At 41.5% G+C, this 22,604-nt stretch overlaps 1 protein-coding gene across 8 annotated transcripts in view; it reads left to right on the top strand.

Annotated features, from left to right (window-relative positions):
- SYNE1 (spectrin repeat containing nuclear envelope protein 1) overlaps positions 1–22,604 on the top strand; it is a 407,591-nt gene that overhangs the window by 318,923 nt on the left and 66,064 nt on the right. For all 8 annotated transcript variants that reach the window (XM_037051212.1, XM_037051453.1, XM_037051603.1 and 5 more), the window contains 11 exons: positions 828–998; positions 2,774–2,907; positions 3,295–3,499; positions 5,835–6,017; positions 6,546–6,692; positions 8,753–8,907; positions 9,314–9,461; positions 11,474–11,568; positions 14,450–14,684; positions 16,693–16,887; positions 19,756–19,881. In XM_037051212.1, the coding sequence (XP_036907107.1) occupies positions 828–998; positions 2,774–2,907; positions 3,295–3,499; positions 5,835–6,017; positions 6,546–6,692; positions 8,753–8,907; positions 9,314–9,461; positions 11,474–11,568; positions 14,450–14,684; positions 16,693–16,887; positions 19,756–19,881 (1,794 nt within the window). The remainder of the gene's footprint in view (positions 1–827; positions 999–2,773; positions 2,908–3,294; positions 3,500–5,834; positions 6,018–6,545; positions 6,693–8,752; positions 8,908–9,313; positions 9,462–11,473; positions 11,569–14,449; positions 14,685–16,692; positions 16,888–19,755; positions 19,882–22,604) is intronic.

The following is a 22,604-nucleotide window of genomic DNA, read 5'->3' as shown; positions in this document are numbered from 1 at the left end:
CTTTCTAAACTAGTTGCAGGTATCTTTCTAAATGGCACAAACTAAAAACTTCACTTTTCTGTTGCAGACAAGTATGGAGAAATGCATTCTTAGATATTTTGTCTCACAATACTTATTTGTGTATGTGTGTGCACATGTGTGAGATAGATAGATAGACTGATAGGTTTCATTTCCGGGGACCACATTTGTCTAGATTCAAATCAAGATTTCTCACATTGTAACAGTATGACTTCAGGTGATTTTCATAACCTCTTTGTGCCTCAGTTTCCTCATCAGTAACAAGGGGAGGATGATCCCTACCTCATAAGGTTGTTATGAAAATTAAATGAGTTCATGCATTAGTTAAAACACTTATTTCCTAAACTGTAGTATTAAATATATTGACCTTTTATATTATATAGGTTTATGATATGTATTATATATAAAGGTTATGTCTCTAACCTTTTCAAGAATTTCAATTTAGACTGAGTGTTCTAAAGTAGGAGATGATTTGACTTTGGGTGGTGGACACACAATGCAATATACAGATCATGTATCAGAGAAATGTACACCAGACACCTGTATGATCCTATTAACCAATGTTGCTCCTATACAATTAATAAAAAATAAAATAAAATAATTTAAAAAGTAGATTAAAAAGTAGGAGAGGCATCCATTTCAATAGAACTATATCTTTTCTTACCTCTTCTTTGTTTATTTGAGTTAAATTTATCATGCCTGAAGCCCTGATGAAGTTCTTAAATGTTAATGTGCTTTCCATCCATTGAACACACACTCCATAGTTTTCAGTGTCATGAGATTCTAAGATGCGTCTGCTTCTTTCCAAGGTCGGGCAGCTGAAGACGCTGCTGAAGTCCGTGCACGCCCAGTGGGGTCGGCACAAGGCGGCCTTTGATGAGATACACAGCCACCTCATGGAGGCCCGGTACTCCCTTGCCCGGTTCCGCCTGCTCATCGGCTCCTTAGAAGCTGTGCGGGTCCAAGTCGACAACCTTCAGGTAAGGGATGAGCGGAATCTGCCCGCCACCGGCCTTTTAACCTGAGAAAAAAAGATCAGCAAACGTGGACGTCATCCCGAAATGTCATGCTGTATTGCTTACATTTAATTAATTTTTTAATATTTAAAATTAATTTCACCTGCTGTGTTTGTCACTCACTCAGACTTGCCTGTGGGTACCCAGTTTGGGGTTAGCTGCTGTATGATGAAATGATTTTTAAAATTTCGACATACCAATATCCACATGAGTCTGTTTTATAAAATGATTTTGTACTCCAATCAACCTCCTTGATCCACTGTCCCTACCTTTTGTGTCTTCCCTTTTCTCTTTCTATCCTGCTTCTCCAAACGTATTCTAAGGGAATAAAAAGAAAGCAAAGAGAAAAATAGCAAAAGCGGTAAAATTTTAACCTATTGTTTTCCTTTCATTTAGTGTACTATCAGTGGTCCACCCAATGTGTACACATGACCTCTTTTTGTATCACGTACTGCCTCATTTCCTGTATGTGCATTATCACTTTATTCATCTAAAATGACGTCGCTGCTGTCTGAGTTCAAAACAGCGCTCCTGCCTTAGGTCACTGCCTTCCAATCATCTGCTGTCCTCACTTCCCCGCACGCCAGGGCACTGGACACTCTCACCTGTCCCTGCTTTTTCTCCCTGGCTAAACAGTGCAGACTATGGGGTGGGCGGGGCAGGCGCACAGAGGATGGGATGCCTGCAAGAGCCCGGCATGTGCCTCGTTGGCTTGTGGGTCAGTGTATGTGCTGCTGCCCTCCTAGGCATACTCTCTGAAGGGAATGCCTTTTGGAGGGGAGTGGCGTAGGAGGGAGGAGGGATGAAATGTGTATGTATAGTTTACTTAAAATTTAAGTAGTTGTTGTGGATGTTCAGAATCATTAGGACTTCATTGAGTTTAGTAAGAGAATAGTAAGTTTTAAAACACATGTTAAGACTTTGAGGAGGTTATAAGTACTTTTTAACTTAGCCTATTCTGTGCTTAATACCTGCAGATGATGTCTTAAGATATGAAAGAATTCAGGGCCTTTACCTTGTATATTTTGACTTGATGGAAATAAGGTACCAGTGTTAAATAAGACTGGACTTTTGTAGCCTCCTTCACCTATGCAGTTGTGCTAAGAACTGACGCTCTCGCTTAGTCTTACTAAGAACTGAGACTACCAGCAGTATTTCCAGGGAGAAACACATCTTCAAGTTCTTTCACTGGTGGACTGCTCTGCCAAGACTACAGCCTGTCTCATAAACATTCTTTTCATAAACATTCTTATCCGGGGGAACACCAGATATAGAACTTAGAGATAATACTCAGAAAAGCAATGGCTTCTTAAAGTCTGATTGTCAGGAGTTTCCGGTAGGAAAAATTCTAGGTACATAATAAAACAAAGTCCAAGGCTTAACCTCTGAACAGCAAAGAGAACCGCAGTGGGCAGATTGCACACACACCCCCACCAACGGCTTCCCACCAGAAAACAGACGAAGGCTCCCCACGCAAACTTTCCCGGCGGAACCCCAGACGATGCTCTAAGAAGGCCTAGTTGTGAAGAATCCCTTCTCACACCTGTAAGCACAAAGGCATAAAGAGTAAGAAATGATTATCTAAAGAAAGCTTATAGGCATTGGAGCAACATCATGGTTTGTACATTCACACTTGTGTGTGCATGTTCATGAAAACAGGCATCAGTTACTTGTAGACTTGGTTATTAGAATTTAGATCCTGTCATTTTACCTGTGGCATTTTTTTTTCCTTTGGGCAGAATCTTCAAGATGATCTGGAAAAACAGGAAAAGAGCTTACAGAAATTTGGTTCTGTCACCAGCCAACTGTTAAAGGAGTGTCACCCGCCTGTGACGGAAACTCTTACCAACACATTAAAGGAAGTCACTATGAGGTATGGCCCTTCCTTGCTTTACGCTGGTAGGTGTGGCTTCTATCACAGCCACACTGTCAGTCCTGACACACTTAAAACTTGCTGGGACTTTGAATTTGAGCTTCATAGATTCTATTCTATTAATGCTTTAATTTTCACAAAATGAAGTTAGCGATAAGTAAATGCAGTGAAAATACTTAGACAGAAATTAGAACTGCTCTCTACCCATTTCCACGATCTACCCCTAAACTGAGTGTGAAATGTTACTTGCTGTGATGTGTAACAGAAATGAGACATCCTTGCATATTTCCAAATTCACACGAACCAGGACCATGGGCAATAACAGAGTAAGTAACGGCATTTGGTGAGAGGGGGTCATCTGCCCATGAGTGCTGGCTGTCTTTCCAGATGGAATAACCTGCTGGAGGAGATCGCTGAGCAGCTGCACTCCAGCAGGGCCCTCCTGCAGCTCTGGCAGAGGTACAAGGAATACTCCAAGCAGTGCGCTTCTGCAGTTCAGCAGCAGGAGGAGCAGACCAACGAGCTCCTGAAGGCAGCCACCAGCAAGGACATTGCCGACGACGAAGTTGCTACGTGGATTCAAGATTGCAACGTATGTTCAGGAGCTACGGTGGTTTTCCCAGCATGCCTTTCTTAGATTTCTCGGGGTTAGCAGGGCTGGTGCTGATGTATGTGAGCTTTTGGTATGTCTTAGTATGTGAGACAGCTACCCGACAATAATTGTTTTAAGTATCCGAGAGCCTGCTAGGTCTTCAGAGCGCATGAATCAGATTTTAAAAGGCTCTCCCATTGTTTCTATTTTAAAGATGAATTGTTTTCCCATTTTTTTTTCTAACATAATATAATCCATGTGAGTGATTTAGGCTGTTTTTACAGAGGCAGTCAATATAAGATGTGACCATGTGGAGAATAATGGTGTACCTTTTAAAAATCTGTTGTTAAAGGTATCCTCTATTTTGTTTTATTATCTTTTATGTAATCATCAACATAATTTCTTGTAAGAATTAAGTAGGAGAAAGAAGTTTTTCTCTCCTGATTTATAGGTGTACTTCTTTTCTTTTCATATTTTTAAAATATTTTACTACTTGGTTCTGGAGAGGAGAAAAGGAGGCAGAAAGAGAGGGAGAAAAACATCGATGTGTGAGACAAACATCAATTGGTTGCTTCTTGCATGTTCCCCAACCAGGGACTGGGCCCACCACCCAGGCATGTGCCCTCACTGGGAATCGAACCCATGACCTCTCACTTGGCAGGACGATGCTCAACCAACTGAGCCATCCATGCCTGTTAGGGCCTATACTTCTTTTTAGTAGCTGTTTAGTATTTCTCTTTTTTGCTATATCTGCCTATGACTTCTTTAAGGTTTTTGGGAAGGTTCTCTTGTTTCACTGAGCGCATGGCTCTTACTATTTGTCCTTACTTGTCATTATTTTAATGAAATATCTGTCATTACTTGTCTTTATTTGCTTTGAATATCTTCATATAAATTTTCCCATTCAGTTCATTCAAATTAGACAAGTTGTAGAAAGCATATAAATAAAAGTTTCACCTATTCTAATACCTTTCCATTAATAATATATAATCACTTTAGAGCTAAAGTTGAGTATTTACAGTGATGATAATTCATTGCATTTTCTCTTCCTACCTACAGTTTATCCTTACAAGATTTGTCAGTTTGAATATTCAGTCCCCCTGAGTTGAGATGCCCCTGTTTTAGAGCGCGGCGTTCCCTCTTACTCCTGTGCATTTGTCTGAGGTCTTTGTCAAGGCCAAAGTGGCCCTTTGCCTTTCTTCTTCTCACAATAGGCCCTGCAAATGTATAGCAGGCTCCGCTCTCTCCACCATGTCTGGTGGGGCACCAGCAACAGGTAGAAGAATCAGTCATTTGTGTTTTCTAATGGAAGATGGAAACAAGAAACAGAATTTCCATTAGCTTATCATTTTGAACGTATAAGAGGGTTCCATAAAAGGCGGGGGTGAGATGCACCATGGGTAACCAGGGAGATGCAGCCCACCCTTAGTGGTCTGCACCAGAGCCACGCTAGGCTCCTACACCCCACGGAGACAGGAGGGCGGGTCACGGCCACTCAATGCGGCAGCCCAGCGTACAGAAAGTAGTGTTGACAAATCACCCCTTGGGCCTACTATATTAAGTACAAAGAGGTAAAATGTAGCACTGTGTTTTCAATTTGATATCAATTATGTGAATAAGCAGGAAAAAACTGTGGGCTTTTACAGTTGGTGACGCTACTCGCAGTCATTTTTTTCTTATTTATGTCCTAAATAAGGACATAAATAATTTTTGTCTTATTTATGTCTGCATTCCCCAATGTCCTATATTGCTCTTATTATCAAAATAGTAAATATATTCTTTCAAACTATAATATACAGATATTTTTATTTTTGTTTTATTTATTTATTTTTTAAATTTATTTCTTGAATTTATTGGGGTTACATTGGTTAATAACATTGTATATGTTGCAAGTGTACAGTTCTGTAATACATCATCTGTGCATTGTACTGTATTAAAGTATTTAATACAGTATTAAATATTAAAGTATTTAATACTGTATTAAATACTGTATTTTCACCATTCGAAGTCTCCTTCCATCACCATTTATCCTCCTTTTGACCTCTTCCACCTCCCCTACCTCCCTTTCTCTCTGGTTATCACCATATTGTTGTCTGGTTTTTTTCCCCCCTTAATCCTTTCACCTTTTCCACTGAATTCCTAAAATACATGCATATTTTAAAAAATTGGATTCAATTCCTGATTTTTTTTCCTTCAAGTGAAGGTTACCTAGCGTGATGATTTGGCAAGTAAGAATCGAGTGCCTCAATTCTTACTTTGTCCTATGCTCAGTGTTTATACTGAGGAGGACACTCAATGTGTTGTTCTATGACATGCGTATTTTCAACTTCTGTAGGACCTCCTCAAGGGACTGGGGACAGTTAAGGACTCCCTGTTTGTTCTCCACGAGCTGGGAGAGCAACTCAAGCAACAAGTGGATGCTTCAGCCGCATCAGCCATTCAGTCTGACCAGCTCTCTCTGAGTCAACACTTATGCACCCTCGAGCAGGCTCTTCGCAAACAGCAGACTGTGTTACAGGTAGAGAGCTTGTCGTTAGTCGGTATTGTACATTGGGTATTCTATAACTTCAGAGCATAAACAGAAGAAAAGAAGAATTTTCGGTGTTGGGACAATGCCTCCTTCAAAACCGAGAATTAAGATATAAATAAGCTTGGAAGTTTCAGCGGGGCCAGGGGGCGTGGGAGTCTCACCCTCTTCTCTACAGTGAAATTTTGCTCCTAAACCAGTGCTTCTTTCTGTGTAGCACTGAGTAAATTATGTTCAATCAATAAACACTAAGTGACTTTAATATGAAAATTTAGAATATGTTTCTATTTGCTAATATGTTTTAAAAGTGACTTTAACTAGTTAATTAATCCTACATAGAAGTCATTTATTCTAAGTTTCAGAAACATCACACTATATTAATGCAGAGAAGAAAATTTAAATCATAGTAACCTTGTATGTCAAACTGAAATTTGACATAGAAAATGGGAAATAAGTTCAATAGCCACTGGTCCTTTCACTGGGTTTCTAAATGCCACTCTTCTTTTGGAATAAAAACAGGCTGGGATTCTTGACTATGAAACCTTCACCAAGAGCTTAGAAGCTTTGGAAGCCTGGGTAGTGGAAGCTGCAGAAACGCTGCAAGGACAGGACCCCAGCCCCTCCTCGGACCTCTCGGCCATCCAGGAGAGGATGGAGGAGCTCAAGGTGAGCGTGCCGAAGCCCCGGGTCTTCTGTCTTCTGTCTTCTGTCCTCTAAACCATCAGGAAAACTCCGAACTTCTGACATAGGTTGACATAGGCCTCCTTTTTATTTTGAGCTCCGTTTCCCTGCTCTCTTAAGAAGAACAGACTGTCCATGAACACAGGCTGGTTTCACAGCCCACGACGGGAGACTGGCCAGGAAGTCCTCTTCCTCTTCCTCTTCCTCTTCCCCCCTCTCATCCCTCCCCAGGCCCAGCTGATCACCTAAGAGCGCTGATCTGTGTCATCACCCACCGCTGACCAGGCTGCCCACTCTCTCTGTCTTACACCACTGCTGCAGGCCCACGGAGCTTCCTGCAGCGCCCCCTCCCTCCAACCCAAAGCTGCCAGTACTATCTTTTTCTAGTTTTAGTTACAGCTGACATACAGTGTTGTGTTAGTTTCAGGTGTACAACACAGCGATTACACGCTTATATAACTTACTAAATGGATAACCTGGTAAGTCTAATACTCAAGTGACACCAGACCAGAATGATCTTTTTCTTTTAATGCTTTTGCTTCATTGGGAAATATATAAAGTAGTCAGTAAGTAATGTAAATAAAATTATGCAAGAGATGTGCAGATTTTATTACATTATTCCTCTGCTTAAAACCCTCTGTGGTCTCACTGATCTCCGAATAAAGATCAACGTGGACTGTCAGGCCTGGCATCACCTGGCGTCCACCTTCCTCCGGGCCTCATCCTCCCCACTGTCGCTCTCTCCTCACAGCCACTTGGGAGCCACATGGCTTCTGTGTCTGCGTGCTTGATGTTCCTCCTTTCTGGAATTCCATTCTTCTCCCCACCAACTCCCTCTTGTCCGAAAGGAATAATCCTCTAGTCCTTTCGTTCAATGTCTTTTTCTTAGGAAAGCCTGCACTTCTGCCCACGGTTGGATTCCCCAGTGACACACTTTCATATAACACAGTGTTCTCTGTCTTCAGTGTTTTCCGTACCATTTAATTACGTGGACATCCCACGTGACTACAGCTGGGCCTCCACTATTAAATAGCACCTTCCACTGTGTCAGCACTGGGAGGAAGAGAAGACGGCCATGTCTCGGCAGTTTTGCTCATTGCTCACATCTATTCATGGAAACTCCGCCATCTAACAGTTACGCTCTTGGCTTCACAATTGCAAAGGTTTATTTTTTTCTCTGGGAAATGAGCCTTTGCAGAGCATGGAGAGAAAACACACGCAGCCAAAGGTGGCCTGGCGTTCTCTCTTTCCTGTAGCCAGTCTCCTAGAGGGGGTTGCGAATGCCCACAGGAAAACAAGAGGAGGCCGAGGCATCCTGCGTTTGAACGGAGGAAAGAGGTCTGAACACACAGACGACTTCTCATTTGAGTCTCGCTGACTTTGGGGCTGGGAGTGATGACCTAGAGCTGAAGCGTTTCAGTACATGGAGTAGGGTGGCGTTCTATCTGGCAAGCACACAGCAGCTGTTGGTTTCCTGGTTCTGTCCCTTCCTTGCTGGGTGACCTTGCTTAGTTTCCTTAAAGCTTCTGGGCCTCTTTCTGCTCATTGTAAAGTGGGAATAGTAAGGCCTTATGGCATTGTTCTGAGGATGGAATGTTGTATCACCTGTGCAGTTCTTACAACAGTGCTCACTTCAAATGTGTTTGATAAATGCTGCTATTATTATTAAATAATAAAGAAGCCAATTAGCATGGAAAAATAAAGTATAAAGGGTGAGAAGTAAGCCTTTTCTGCCATTGGCATAATTTTCATCCTTTATCAGTTCTATCAAGAATTGCTGGTTGGTTACTAAATTAGTCAAGTAAATACCACACGTAAACCGTCACTCCCTGAAGGAGTGAGCAGCTGTGGCCACGGGGAGAGCAGCGGGGCCCTGAAGCTGATTGGGAGGTGCAGCTTTTCCAAATTTGCAGCCCTGGCAACTGCAAGCAATGGCTTAGGGGTGCACGCAGAGCAGGGGGAAGACCAGCCCCTTCCCGAAATCCTTGTGCCTTTGAAAGTGCTTTGCCTTTTCTAACCATGGTGCTTTCCAATCTTCCTTTCAGGGACAGATGTTAAAATTCAGCAGCATGGCCCCAGATTTAGACCATCTGAACGAGCTTGGCTACAGGCTGCCGCTGAATGATAAAGAAATCAAAAGGATGCAGAGTCTGAACCGGAACTGGTCCCTGATCTCCTCTCAGACGACGGAGAGATTCAGGTAGAGTCACAGAGATGCTCTGGAGGCTGTGAATGTATCAGTAGAAACAAGTTCACATTGGTGTGCATTTATAAGTGCTAAGTCTTTTTAATGATACAAAATTTGAACTAAAACTAAGGAACTCATACTGTGGTTTCCCATACTTAATGTAGTAAGTATTCATTTAATCAAAAAATAACCCTTTCACATAACAATATATTAAAGATACATCATCATATCATTTTTAAAACTTACCATTTTAAACTCTTCCCCATGTTTTTTCCCCTAAATTTTACTACCTAACATGAAAGTTTTGTGATGGTCAAATTAGAATGGGAGGCATAAAATACTTCATCTTGTTTTATATGCCAAAAATATAAGAATAAGCAACAATATAGCCACTGTTCTTTTCCTTCTATTTTGTCAGTAAGTTGCAGTCATTTTTGCTTCAACACCAGACTTTCTTGGAGAAATGTGAAACATGGATGGAATTCCTGGTTCAAACGGAGCAAAAGTTAGCAGTAGAGATTTCAGGCAATTATCAGCATCTTCTGGAGCAGCAGAGAGCACACGAGGTGAGTTGTGCGGATAGATTTGAGCTTTAATGAAATTGGCCGATGGAAGATGCTGCAAAATCCAGCCAGAGGAATTAAAGTATTGATATCTTGTGCTGAGTCTTGTGCTCAAAGGTATGCATTGTTTTTGCCTTCTTACTGAAGGCTGAGGTTTTCATAGCTTAATTTTAAAAATGTGGCCTTGTGCTTTACCCCATAGTTGGTTAGAAGCGTGTGGCAGGTGTCGATACACTGTAATGGAGTGTGTGGAGGGAAAGTTGGACTCAGTTTTCAAATTGAGCTACAGACTACATTAATATCGCCAAGGCTAGTGAACAAAGAGAGTATGCTCTGATAAAAATTAATTAATAAATGAGAATCGTGTCTTCTTTAGAAAGTATCTATGCATTTTCTACTAGGGAATGGAGTCACCGAATATCTCCAAGTGCGCCTCTCGATCAGATTACATTCTAATCATTTCTGAAGAAACACTGAGAAAGAACTACACACAACATGCAAATTAGTTAGTTTGCCAGGAGTCTTTATTTTGCTATTTACTGGTGCCACTTACTGACTAAGTGGCTCCACGTGTTTATAAAACGCATGCAAATGGAAAGATAGGATTCACCTGAAAGCAGAGAAAAGGCATAATGCAGAACTTCAAGAGAATACAACTAATTTTAAAGCATTTTGTTTACCTTGAAGAAACAGAAAATTTAAATATGCGTAAGGTCTTTTTACGTCCACTTTTATTGAGTTGACCCAAGAGAAAATTAAAGACAGTGAAGGAAATCTGCAGTGACATACCCCTTTACACCCACTAGGGGGCTACAATGAAAAAGTTCTGTGTCTTGAGGGAAGGGAGAAATTGGAATCCTTACACATTGCTGGTAGGAAGTGAAAATGGTGAAGCTTCCCTGGAACAGTTTGGCAGTTCCCCAAACTGTTAAATGTAGGGCTGCCATGTGACCCAGTATTTCCGCTCCTAGGAGGGATTCACCCAAGAGAAATGCAAGTATGTGTTTACAAATGTACCTGTGTGGGCAAAAACTTGTACAAAAATATTGTTTATAGCGGCGTTATTCATAATAGCTAAAAAAGTGGAAGCAACCCAAATACCCACCAACTTACTGAAGAATAAGTAAACAAAATGTGGTATGTGCATACAGTGGAATACCATTCAGCAAATTTTTTAAGAATGCAGTACGGATATATACTGCTACCCAGATCAGTCTTGAAAACAGTGCTCTGAGTAAAGAGAAGCCAGTCACGTGAGATAGAATATTGCATAATTCCATTTATTTGTAATGTCCACAGTAGGCAAATCCATAGAAACAAAATAAATTCATGGTTCCCTGGGGCTGGGGGACTGAGAGGAAATAGGGAGTGATTTTTAATGGTTATGGAGTCCTTTTGGGGGTAATGAAAATGGTCTAAGATTTATTGTGGTATTGGTTGCACAACTCTGCAAATATAATAAAAACCATTAAGTTGTGCACTTTAAATAAGTGGATTATGTGGTCTGTTAATTATATCTTAATAAAGCTGTTTAAACAACAATGGAAAAAGTTTTAAATACTTTCTGTTGAATTTTTTGATAGTGAGATAATTTTGTTAGCCAAGTAAAATTGAAAAATAGTGAGTTAAAAAAAGGTGTGTTTTTCCCCCTATTCTTCTTTTTAAAAGGCTTTCAGTGAGCCTCTGTCTGGAAAAGAACCAATTCTGCATACAGAAAAAACTAGAATACAATTTATGTGTTAACTGTGACTTTATAGGTGATTTCAAAAGAAAGAGGGGGAACATAGTTCTACTTTTAGTCAGTTTTAGTAAACAAAAATTAAAGTTTATGTATATCTTAATTGATACTTTAAAGAAATATTATTTCTACACTGCAGGATCAAACATGTATCCTGATTCAGCTGGAGATATTTTTCATAACCTTGCTTAAACCAGAATTTTTGGAAACTTATTAGAGAACTGGTCCTTAAAATTAAGAATTCTAAAGTATGTATTTTTTATTTTTTCAATAAAAGTTGTTTCAAGCAGAGATGTTCAGTCGTCAACAGATCTTGCACTCAATCATTACTGATGGGCAACGTCTTCTGGAACAAGGTCAAGTTGATGACAGGTAGGATCTTTGATATATTACTAAGAAGAAAGGTTGCTGTAAATTAGTCATTTTCTTTTTAATGAGCAGATTAGGAGGCATATATCCAATTCTCCTCAGGCAATTGTACTGTGGTGGGGCCTTAGTAAATTGGAGAAAAGGCTTCTCTGAATCTCTGAAATGACTGAGTATTGAATCTTTTTAAAGAATTGCTGTTATATTATATGAAGGGCATAGAGTAATTGGAAATCACCTAGCCAACCATTGCTAGTCATCTGTAGGAGACTGGAATTAATAAGTAGATCAGAATGAACAGTATCAACGGTGTAGCAATGGCTTGAAAACAGATGCTCCTAAGGCTCTCATATGATTACAGAAATTTTATTCCTAAAAGGAGCATACAGATAATTATGTCATCATTCTTACTTATAGATGGAAAAACCTGAGGTCTAGAAACGTGACCTGATCTGACCAAGGTCACGAAACTGTATAGCACAGAAGCAAGCCTGGAGTTTGTGAACTTGGTTTTTTAGTCAGGACCAGACAGTTCTCTCAAACCGTGAGAAATCCACCAGATTTGCAAACAGCAGGCTGCCTCAAGTCAGATTACACTCAACCTGAAATCCTTTTCCTTTTCACTTACTTAGCAGATTCTCTTTTTATAAAAAATGCACAAGTAATATCTAGCTCCTAGTTAGATTTGTGGAATGTGAATTGATGACTTCGTACTACCTTTGCATTTCCTAGGATCAATATTTATGCCATCCCATCTGTACTTTGGGTGATATTTACAGTATAAACTTTATTTATTTTATCATATACATATATCTTTCCTAATTTAGGACTACTAGTCCTGATTATAACAAACTTACTATTGTTTTTTTAAAAAAAAATAGAAAGTAAATCATTTTTATTAAGAGGATTTTTTAAAAAATGTTTTGGAAGCAATTTCGGTTTTAAGTGAATATTTCTTTGGAAGAGCATGGAAGACTTCCATGGTTAAGCTTGGAACAACAAAATGTGATACTGTGTTTATTCTAGGCTAAGCCAAATTGAATGTGAACTCTACAGAGAATTTAAGTCCTTCAAAATAAGACAAAATCAGATGCAATTAACTTATCTTTTGCTTTATGCTGCCTTAGCCAGCTCTATCACAATATAACAAACGTTTGAGTCATTAAGTAAAATAAAGTTTAAAATTCATGCACAAGCCAACATCTATTAAATTGTAAATGCTCACAGGGAAAAACACCAAGGGATGGAAATATGAGGGTTGGACGCGAGAATAATTTTTAAAATTGCCAATGAAGAAAAAATTCAGATTAGAGCATGTTGACAGTAGGAAGGCCACAGATGACCCATGTATGGTGTTTTAAATTTTCAGGTATGAATTTTGTGTTTTAGAGGTCAAGCTCAGCAGTGGGGACCATGTTATTTATGTATAAGGCAGTCCTCATGCAGTAGCTCAGCACAGCTCTGCTCTGCACAGTGAGGACGGGGGCTCCCAAAGACCCTGGGTGGGCATCTCGGTGGGGGGGAGGGAGAATAGGCAGATACCCTCCTGTTGCGGGGGAGTCTCAAATCCTGGAGTCACACGTTTTCATAGGTGAGAGAGTCTCGTAACCCTAATCAGTCGTATTTGGTTCTACCACAATTAGATTATAAATATCAGAAATTTTCTTTCAAAAACAGAAACAGAAAGAACACTTTTGGTTACAAAATCAGCGTTTAAAGGGGTATCTAGATAATAAGAGGTATCGAGAATCTGAATCCAGAAGAGTAACTCCAATTTAAATCTGAAACCCCCAGAGGGAAAATGGCATATCTAGGGAATGAAAGCAAAGCTAATATTATAGAGAAAAAATGAGTAATGTTATACATTAGTGCTAAAATGTGTCAACAACAGTGATCTATAAAGAAACTCATTCTATTTGATAATGGACAAATAAGTTCTAGACTAAAAATTGAATGATAAAGAAAACCTAATAAAAAAGTACCAACATTTTTAAAGGTGAAATACAGAATTATGAAAACCAAGCTAAAAATTGCTATTATTTACTTGGAAATTGAAAAAGCTTAATTAAAGTTTAGTAGCTCTAGGTATATGGATATGTATACAACATTTGTACAAAGAGCGATAACTAATAGCTTTTGTTTTTCTAAGAACAAAGCAAAACAAATTTTAAAAGTAGAAGGGACAATATAACTTAGTACGCAGAAAAACTTGCTAAAGATTAGGGCTATGTATTGTGAAGATATACTGAACCTTTATGGACTACGGCTTTTTAAAATAACATAATTTTGGGGGGTGGGATGGGATGGGTGTAATAGACAGAAAACTGTACTTAAAAAAATAGTTAAATAAAAAAATTGGAAAAAATAAAATAAAATAACATAATTTTATTTAAGTGGCTCCTGCTTCACTAAAATAACCAAGTTTTGTTCATTCAAAGTGGTTTATCATTCCAGCTGAGGAGGAAGTCATAGATAAGCCATTCTCCCTGTTTTCTCGGCTGTCACTCACAGAAGGTGCTGTCACATGCTATAGACACGGCCATGGGTGTGCTCAGAGTGGGTGGCCATTCCCATCGTGACCGCTACCCTGGGCTCCCTCCCCTCTTCTGCACTCGGGGAAAGAGCAAATGACATTGACCTTATACATAGGCCTTCAACTTGTGCTAAAACATGAGAACACTCACCGTTTTTAAACACCAATATTATAATTGTTATTAATCTTAAATGGACTCACAATAGACCTAATAATAGATTATAACAGGATATCTGGAAATTTCTGCCCTGGATCACTTCTCAGGGCTTGCAGTCACCGAGTACGTGTACGCTGGTTGATAACGTAACTACGTCCAGGATAACAGTGTTTCCACCTATGTGGTCTGTTCACCAGGGATGAATTCAGCCTGAAGTTGACACTTCTCAGCAATCAGTGGCAAGGAGTGATTCGCAGGGCCCAGCAAAGGAGAGGCATCATCGACAGCCAGATCCGCCAGTGGCAACGCTATAGGGAGATGGCAGAAAAGCTGCGTAAATGGTTGGTGGAAGTGTCCTATCTGCCCATGACTGGTCTCGGAAGTGTCCCAATACCACTGCAGCAAGCGAGGACCCTCTTCGATGAAGTGCAGGTAAGGGGCAGAGCACGCTGTCGTTGAACTTCTGCATTTCCACTGTGCCCTCACCTCGGTGCTTCACAAGGGTCTGGAGTGACATGGGAATGAAGACAACTGTTGTTCTCAAATGTCCACAGGCACGTAGAAAATGGCTGTATTCCAAAGCCCATGTTTATGGATGACAGTGTGGCAAGTTTCAGCCTTGGACAAAGACTCCCGCTTCCCACACCCCGGTCACCCAGCAGGGGTGGACAGGAAAGGGAAGAAAAACCCTCCGTGGGTCTCACATATTTCACTCCTGAGCCATTTAAGCGTGTATCACTGAAGTATTCCAGAGGAGATAAAGGCTCAGTCCCGCTTGTCCATTCCTGGGCTAGCTCCTTACTTTTATCGGCCAGGAAAGTGGGGATTCCAGCCTCTTGGCTAGATACCTCCTAGGGCTCTCATCGGGCTTTCCCAGTGCATTGCGTGGGTTCCTCTTCCCTTTGAAGGTCGCTGGTCTCTGCTTCCTTTTTCCTCCTCACTCCTCTGAGAGATCTCATCTACATCCATGGCTTCAACTGCCCCCTACCAGCAGAGGATGGCCAACTTGGTATCTTCCAGTCACGTTCACCTNGAAAAACCCTCCGTGGGTCTCACATATTTCACTCCTGAGCCATTTAAGCGTATCACTGAAGTATTCCAGAGGAGATAAAGGCTCAGTCCCGCTTGTCCATTCCTGGGCTAGCTCCTTACTTTTATCAGCCAGGAAAGTGGGGATTCCAGCCTCTTGGCTAGATACCTCCTAGGGCTCTCATCGGACCTTCCCAGTGCATTGCGTGGGTTCCTCTTCCCTTTGAAGGTCGCTGGTCTCTGCTTCCTTTTTCCTCCTCACTCCTCTGAGAGATCTCATCTACATCCATGGCTTCAACTGCCCCCTACCAGCAGAGGATGGCCAACTTGGTATCTTCCAGTCACGTTCACCTGCTGAGCTCTCAGCTGCCTTTCAGCTGCCATGATTCAGCCGCCTTTCAAATTTATGTCTATATGCATCATAGAGATGACCTACTCTGTGGGTTTCAACAAAGCCTGGGTTCTCTGGGCCAACTATTCTCTATCAGCCCATTTCCCATGTTCCTAATCCAAGGAAAGGCTGTCACCAGCTAGCTGGTCTGTCGGCCAGCAACCCTAGAGCCGTTCTATACTTATACCCTTCTTCTTCTCTCCCTCCCCCTGTCTCACAGTCCTCAAGTTTCCATCCCTGATGCCACTGCCTTACAGTAGGGGCTCATGATTTCTTGTCTCGATAGATAATAACTTCCTAACCTGTCTTAGAAGATCCTGTCTACACTCTTCTTCAGTTGCACTGCCCACCCTACTGCTACATGCTTCCCACAGACACATCACTTTCCTGCTTAATATTCTTCTGTGAATCTCAGTCACTTTTATTTTAAAAACCAAATTCCTATGCAAGGTGTGGTCTTGCCTCATCTTCTACCACTTTCTTACATGCATCCTATATTCTAGCCACGGAAAACTACCTCCCGTGTCCTGCATTCATATTTACCTGGTTCAGTGGATTAGTCCCTCCTCATTGTTCCACAGGGAAGGTGCTCTCTCGTGACTCCTGGCCCCACATGATGCCGGATCCTAAAACTGGTTGTGTTTATATGTCTTTCAATAGACTCGTCGGGGCTTTGCCACTTCGAGAAGTCCTCCTTGTGCAAAAATATAAAGATCATAATAAAAAAAATGTTCAAATCCCATACACACACACACAAAAAACGATGTAACAGAGCAGTTTTCATATCGCATCATGATTGCCTTTCACCTAGAGGCAGACACTGCTGGGCCTCTTCCTGCTGAATTCCCATTCATTTACACGTTGTGTCATTCATGCACAAAGTACTAGTTCAGCAAATGCTTGCAGAATAAAAGAGGGCATGCTCTGTATGCAAAACTTTAGGGTCATTTAAGAATACCTATAGTAGGGAAATGGTGAAAAGGAGAGAATGAGAAAGTAAAAAGCTATGGTTTCTCTCAGTTCAAAGAAAGAGTGTTCCTGCGACAACAAGGCAGCTACATCCTGACCGTGGAGGCGGGCAAGCAGCTCCTGCTGTCTGCAGACAGCGGGGCTGAGGCCGCCTTGCAGGCTGAACTCACGGAGATCCAAGAGAAATGGAAATCCGCCAGGGTGCGCCTGGAGGAACAGAAGAAGAAACTGGCCTTCTTGTTGAAAGTGAGTTCAGCCCCTCCCTCCTTGTGGTGTCCTATAGTGTGCACATCAGCTTCGAGAGTCGTGGTGTCCTGCAAATCAAATAATGCAAAGGTCATCCTTGAACCTACAGTATTTTGATCCCCTGGGTTTTATTTAAGACTTTGTCCTGTCTTGCATAAGCTGGAGACTTTTTCAATTTTCAGCCATTTGTCTTCCAGGAAAACCCCCCCACAAAGTAGCTTTAAGTCTCACAAGACCATTCAAGTGATGCGTTCTGATTACTGGCTGGTGCGAAGCCAGGAGCCCTGTGGTGACTGTACAAACCCAGACAGGAATGCAAAGGGTAGAGTCCACTCCCCAATCGAAGACTCCAAAGGGGTTTTCAAGATTGATATCTCTTATTTTATAGCAGGAAAAAACCTATCCAAGAAGATCCTTTGATTGGATCACAGCTTATCTAAGCATGTTGCTTTGAGATAAAAATCTCCTGGAGGGGTATTGTCCTTTCATCAGCTACCGGCTGCAGGCCGGTCATACAGCAAATTTAGGAAAAATGTAAATTTATCCAGACTTCCCACCATTTGCTTTTCTCCCTCACTTTCCAAACCCACGTGTAACACATAATTAAATCAGCAGTTGAAAAGGAGTGTGGGCTCTATGCTTTGATAAACCCAAGTTGAAACTATAATAAAGCAAGTAAGGGTTGACTCAACCTACCTAAGCCTCAGTTTCCTCATCTTTAAAGTGAGTGTAATAGATAATACCTCCCTTGTACGGCACTGGAAGGATTTAATGCAATATTGAAGGTCAACCAAACAGCACATATTGAGCTCTCAATAAGTGATGGCAATTATCATTGTTGACACTATCATTTTTAGAAAGTGAACACAGCTAAGTACTTAAGTTTTATTATGTTGATACCCACCAACTGTTGAATGCGATTGTCTATTAAATGCGATTGTCTATTAAACTCGGCCCATCACCTTTTTGGCTCAAAGTAATAACTAAAGTAAATGGAATACATGTTTTTTAATGCTTAAAGTATACACTCCCATTGGTTCATTCTATTAAATTTTACTTAGTAATATATCGCCTTGTGTGTAGGAAACAATTAATCAAAAATGCCACTGAGCATCTGTTAAAGAACTATTATTTACACACAGCAGGATTCGTCAGCGATACAATATGTCTGCTTCTTTTTTGTCCATATTTGCTTTCAGGAAAGGATTCAAATCATTGCAACTCATTCTGTAGACAACATGTTAATCACATATTTTTCTTTATTTGTGATGTGATTATTGGATACATTCCTAAGACCTAAGAAGGCGAGATGGTTGAGTCACTGCATTTGCTTTTCTTGTCAGTCTCCTTGTTGGCTGGTGAAACGTCCACTGTGATAGATGTTTGCAGACTGTGGCATTTAGTTGTTTCCTTATAATTCAAGTAGTAAAGAGACCGAGTCATAGCTTCAGAACCCAAGCAGTCCTTGAAAAGGAAATCCCTGTTCTTGTTAAAGTGCATTTGGAATCATACGCTAGGTCCTATTTACCTAAGGAGTGTATGAAGCTCAATACTAATGTTTAGACAGTCTCATTTTACTGTCTCTTTTCCCCACAAGTACAATATAATGCTTATCTACTTTTAGCTCTTAATTTAATGCTCTGAGTAATATAATCATTATAATTCTATTTCCTGCATGGTCACCTGCTTTACGGTCACCTAATTTTGTTATGAAAAAAAAGGAGTCTACATTTTCTCTTTTAGATCAGTGAATTTTTAGTTTGATACATTTCAGAGTGTGTGGTGATTTAATTGAGTAGAGAGAGGATCTTTCTGTCTATATTCATTTTGCTTAGCGTTCATGGACTAAGTGTATGAACTGAAATATGGCCTGGGAACACAGAGCGATTTTGATAAGGAGAACTAGAACAAATCTGGACAAGATAGGCTGCTTTTTGTGGTCTGTATATTTGTTTGTTTCCAGTGAATGGGAAGAGGGAATGTGGTTATACACTCTAGGACAAAGAAATCCCCTAAAGAAATTTATTTTTTAATTTTTATTATTTATTTATTTATTTTAACATTTTTTATTGTTGTTCAGGTACAGTGTTCTGCCTTTCCCGCATCCACCCCTCACCACCCCAGCCCTCCTCACCTCCCTTCCCTGTTTCCACCCCCTCCTCGTTATTGTCCACGTGTCCTTCATAATGGTTCCTACAAAATCCCTAAAGGAATTTAAAAATGAGAAACTTGAACCAAATTCTCATTTTAGTTAGAAACCAAAAGGTGTTTTGAGCATGAAGGAATGTTAGTCAACACTTCTTAAGGAAGGCAGTTTTAACAAATAGCACCTATGGGTTGCTGTGTTGAAAATAAGGCACCAGAAGGGAATGTAGAAGAACCCAGACAGAGAAAGACCAGTAATGATGGAAGAGATAATGTGAGGAAAAATGCAGCGTGATTTGGCACCACACTAAGTGCTAAAAGCAACTCTCTTTTAGAGAGGTGTCTTTATTTGAGCTCAGAAATTTAAGTTGTGGGGAGTGGTCAGTGGGGAGGATTGTTGTGGATTGAGGTTGGGGGGAGGTTGGAGGCCAGGAATGGAGACTACTCGGCAAAATTGAGGGCATTTGTTAGTTGAATTTAATTTGCATTGGCACTGAGGCACCAGATAAGAGTTCATTTGTAGGTAGGGTGCTGTAAAGAGTCAAGTCTCCATTATGTTTCCTTTATTTTTTTTTACCTTTTTTAATTACAAAAGAAATGCAGGTGTCTCATAAAAAAATCAGTTAATAATTGAAATATGGAGGTTAAGAAGAGTGTTTTTTATTTTTCCAATTTCCTACCAAAAAAAAAAATACATGCAATTCCTTTCTCCTCCCAATTTAGGACTGGGAAAAATGTGGGAATGGAATAGCTGAATCCCTGGAGAAACTCCGAACTTTCAAAAAGAAGCTCTCCCAGCCTCTCCCAGATCACCACGAAGAGCTGCAAGTGGAGCAAATGCGCTGCAAGGTGAGTCATCCGGTTTGGGCTCTTCTTACTGTTGACCGTCCTGGTTGTGTGCGTTTGCAGTAATACCGCTTCTGAATGCGTCATCAGGTCAAACTCTATAGCCATCTACGTGTAGGTGCAAGTTCCCGGTCTACTGCAATAACAGCAGTCTTTTAAAGCATCTGCACTGGAGGGGCATTTTAGCAGAAGGGTCTAGTTTACAGAAAGAAAAGGGAGGCTGGGCAGCTTGGAAATTCTGCAGACAGCGGCCCTGGAGGAGCCCGCCCCGCCCTCCAGAATCTACCCTAAGGAAACATGAAACGTGAAGAGCTGGTCTCGGTTTCTGTACGGAGACACCGTTCTCTAGTCACTCAGGGCCCTAGCTACTTACAGGTAGTGACCAACACCTCAAATCACACTCGGAAGCAGGTCAGTGGCTCGTGCAGACCACTCCTGCGTCGTGAGCTCACTGGGAGCACCAGGATGTGGGGCTTTAGGAGGAGTTCCAGGCACACCTGTGTAGCCAAGGACCGGGCAGGAACAGCAGTGCCCTGCTGAGCCCTGGGCAGGTCAACTCGAAACTGCCTTTAAAAGTGTTTTGTTCCCCAAATTATATGAGTCATTGTATTCCCTGCCATTTGTGAATTACTACACTAAAGTAATTCTGTTTAAACCTTTATGCATGCTTACATAATTTGGTTTTTAATCAGTTCTCTGCTTCACTTTGGCTAAGGTAAACATTTAAGGAAGATTAATTACTCATGGACACAGACAACCATGTGGCGATTGCTGGGGGAAAGGGTGGAGGGAGGGGAAGGTGAGTCTATGTGGGATAAGTAGTGATGGAAAGAGACTTGATTTGGTGTTGTGTAATTCTGCACTGGAAACCTGTATAATTTTTTGACTAGTTTTACCCTAGTTTCTCTTTATTTTTCAATAAAGGGAAAAATATAAATAAAAATAAATCTAGAAGTTATAAAAAGTATGCATATAAGAATTTTTCTTTGATATTAAAATTGACTGCTATTCTTTGAAACGTGAGTCAGATTTAGGGAAAATCAAAGGTAGCAGTTTGTTGCTAAGGAGCACAGGCATGACACAGCTGCCAGTGGTGACGGGGCTGCCGACTGTTGGCTCTGGCTCAGCACACGGTGCCGGCACCCCACTTGCCCGGGCTGCTCGCTGTACCCGGAACCTCTGCCGGTCATGTCTGAGCCGCACCTCTGGGCCTCACGGCTCCTTTTCACTGGTGGCTGTTGTGGCTGCCGGTCCAGACAGCACAGCCTCAGGAGTTGGCCCTGCACCCTGTCCTGTTGACCTGTTTCCCTGGGCTCACTGAGCCCTGGCCTTTGGATCAGCAAACGCCCCGCTTGAGTCTTCATTTATATCTGAAGACTTTGAACCTTCGCCATTTCACCAGGAAGCCTCAGCTCTGCCTGCAGAGGCCCCTGGGAAACCGGAACCTTCATCAACTCCTCAGCTCATCTACCAGAAACCCCGGAGATGGGAGAAGCATCGTCATCCCAGGAGGAAGACTGGGCTCCGTCTACAGTGTTTCCTGAGTTTTTGAAATCTTGTTGGTTAACCAAGGAGTTTAGATCAGCATCCAACCCTCCCTGAAAATGTTGAATCTTCACTCGAGCGGAAGGGCTCAGGTCTGCCACAGTTGCCTCTTGCTGGTGTAGAACCTGCACCAGCCTGGTGCAGGCTGAGCTGGACCTTCTCCAGTCCAGCCAAAGGGTCCAGCTCAGCCTCCAAAATCCTTCACCTTCCAGGTTCGGGTGAAGCTCGGCATCAGGGTTGCCTAATATGAATGTGGATCTTGGGGTTTTGATAACACCAGAGCCCCCTAAGGCGATTAATCCATCTGCAACTGAGAAGAAGTTCTAGACTCATCTTGCAAAATCCACTGAGGTGATCAAATCTCCAACCAAGCAGGAGGTCCTTCCAAAGCCCCCTGAGGAGATAGACTCATCTCCATCCCAGCAAGAGACCCCCGCTCAGCCTGCTTCCGAGGCTGACATCACAGCCCTGCAGTAGACCACGACCCCTCTCATGCACCCTGAGGTGACACTTCTCTATCCAGAGCCTGTTCAGGCACAGCAACCGACCTTGTCTCAAGCTGGACCTGGAAGTTATCAGAACTCAGCAACCAGAGTCGTCTGAGACAGGGGTGCTCCGACAACAGAACAGAACGCCACCATGAACACGGGGGAGCTCTGAACCCACACTGATGAGACACTGCCATGTACAGGTCTCGGCCCAAAGCAGACACGCCACAGGGTACCCGTGCCAGAGCCCAACACCTGCAAGGGCCCCTTCACCATCTCAAGTTTCCAAGGAAACACTATTTCTTACGTTGAGAAAAGTACACGGAAGTTATTCTGTTGAGCTGAGAAACTAATCCTCAGTGAAAATAATTTGAGAGAATTACAGAAGATTCACTTGAAGGCCTGCTATCCTTCCAGTATTTAAATTTATTTTGTAATAAAATAGAATTTATCGAAAGGAATACATTTGAAATGCTACCCTTTTTTTTGCAATATATGTATAAATCTTCATAGCAATTTAATCACAGAACTGAGCTTTGGGACGTTTCAGGCCTGGCACGGAATGCAATTTTTACACACGTTAATTCTCAACCGTAATCCTCTGACAACTGTTGAAGAGTCGCATCTTTTTTAATGCCAGCATTAAGATATTTAGACATGGGAACAACACGAGTGTCTCTGAACAACAGTTGA

This window comes from Sturnira hondurensis, unplaced genomic scaffold (assembly GCF_014824575.4).
Source record: "Sturnira hondurensis isolate 20B ecotype Veracruz unplaced genomic scaffold, ASM1482457v3 Scaffold0000167, whole genome shotgun sequence".
NCBI lineage: Eukaryota > Metazoa > Chordata > Mammalia > Chiroptera > Phyllostomidae > Sturnira > Sturnira hondurensis.
The sequence above is the reverse complement of the archived record's forward strand: the minus strand, read 5'-3'. Positions and strand labels throughout refer to the sequence as shown.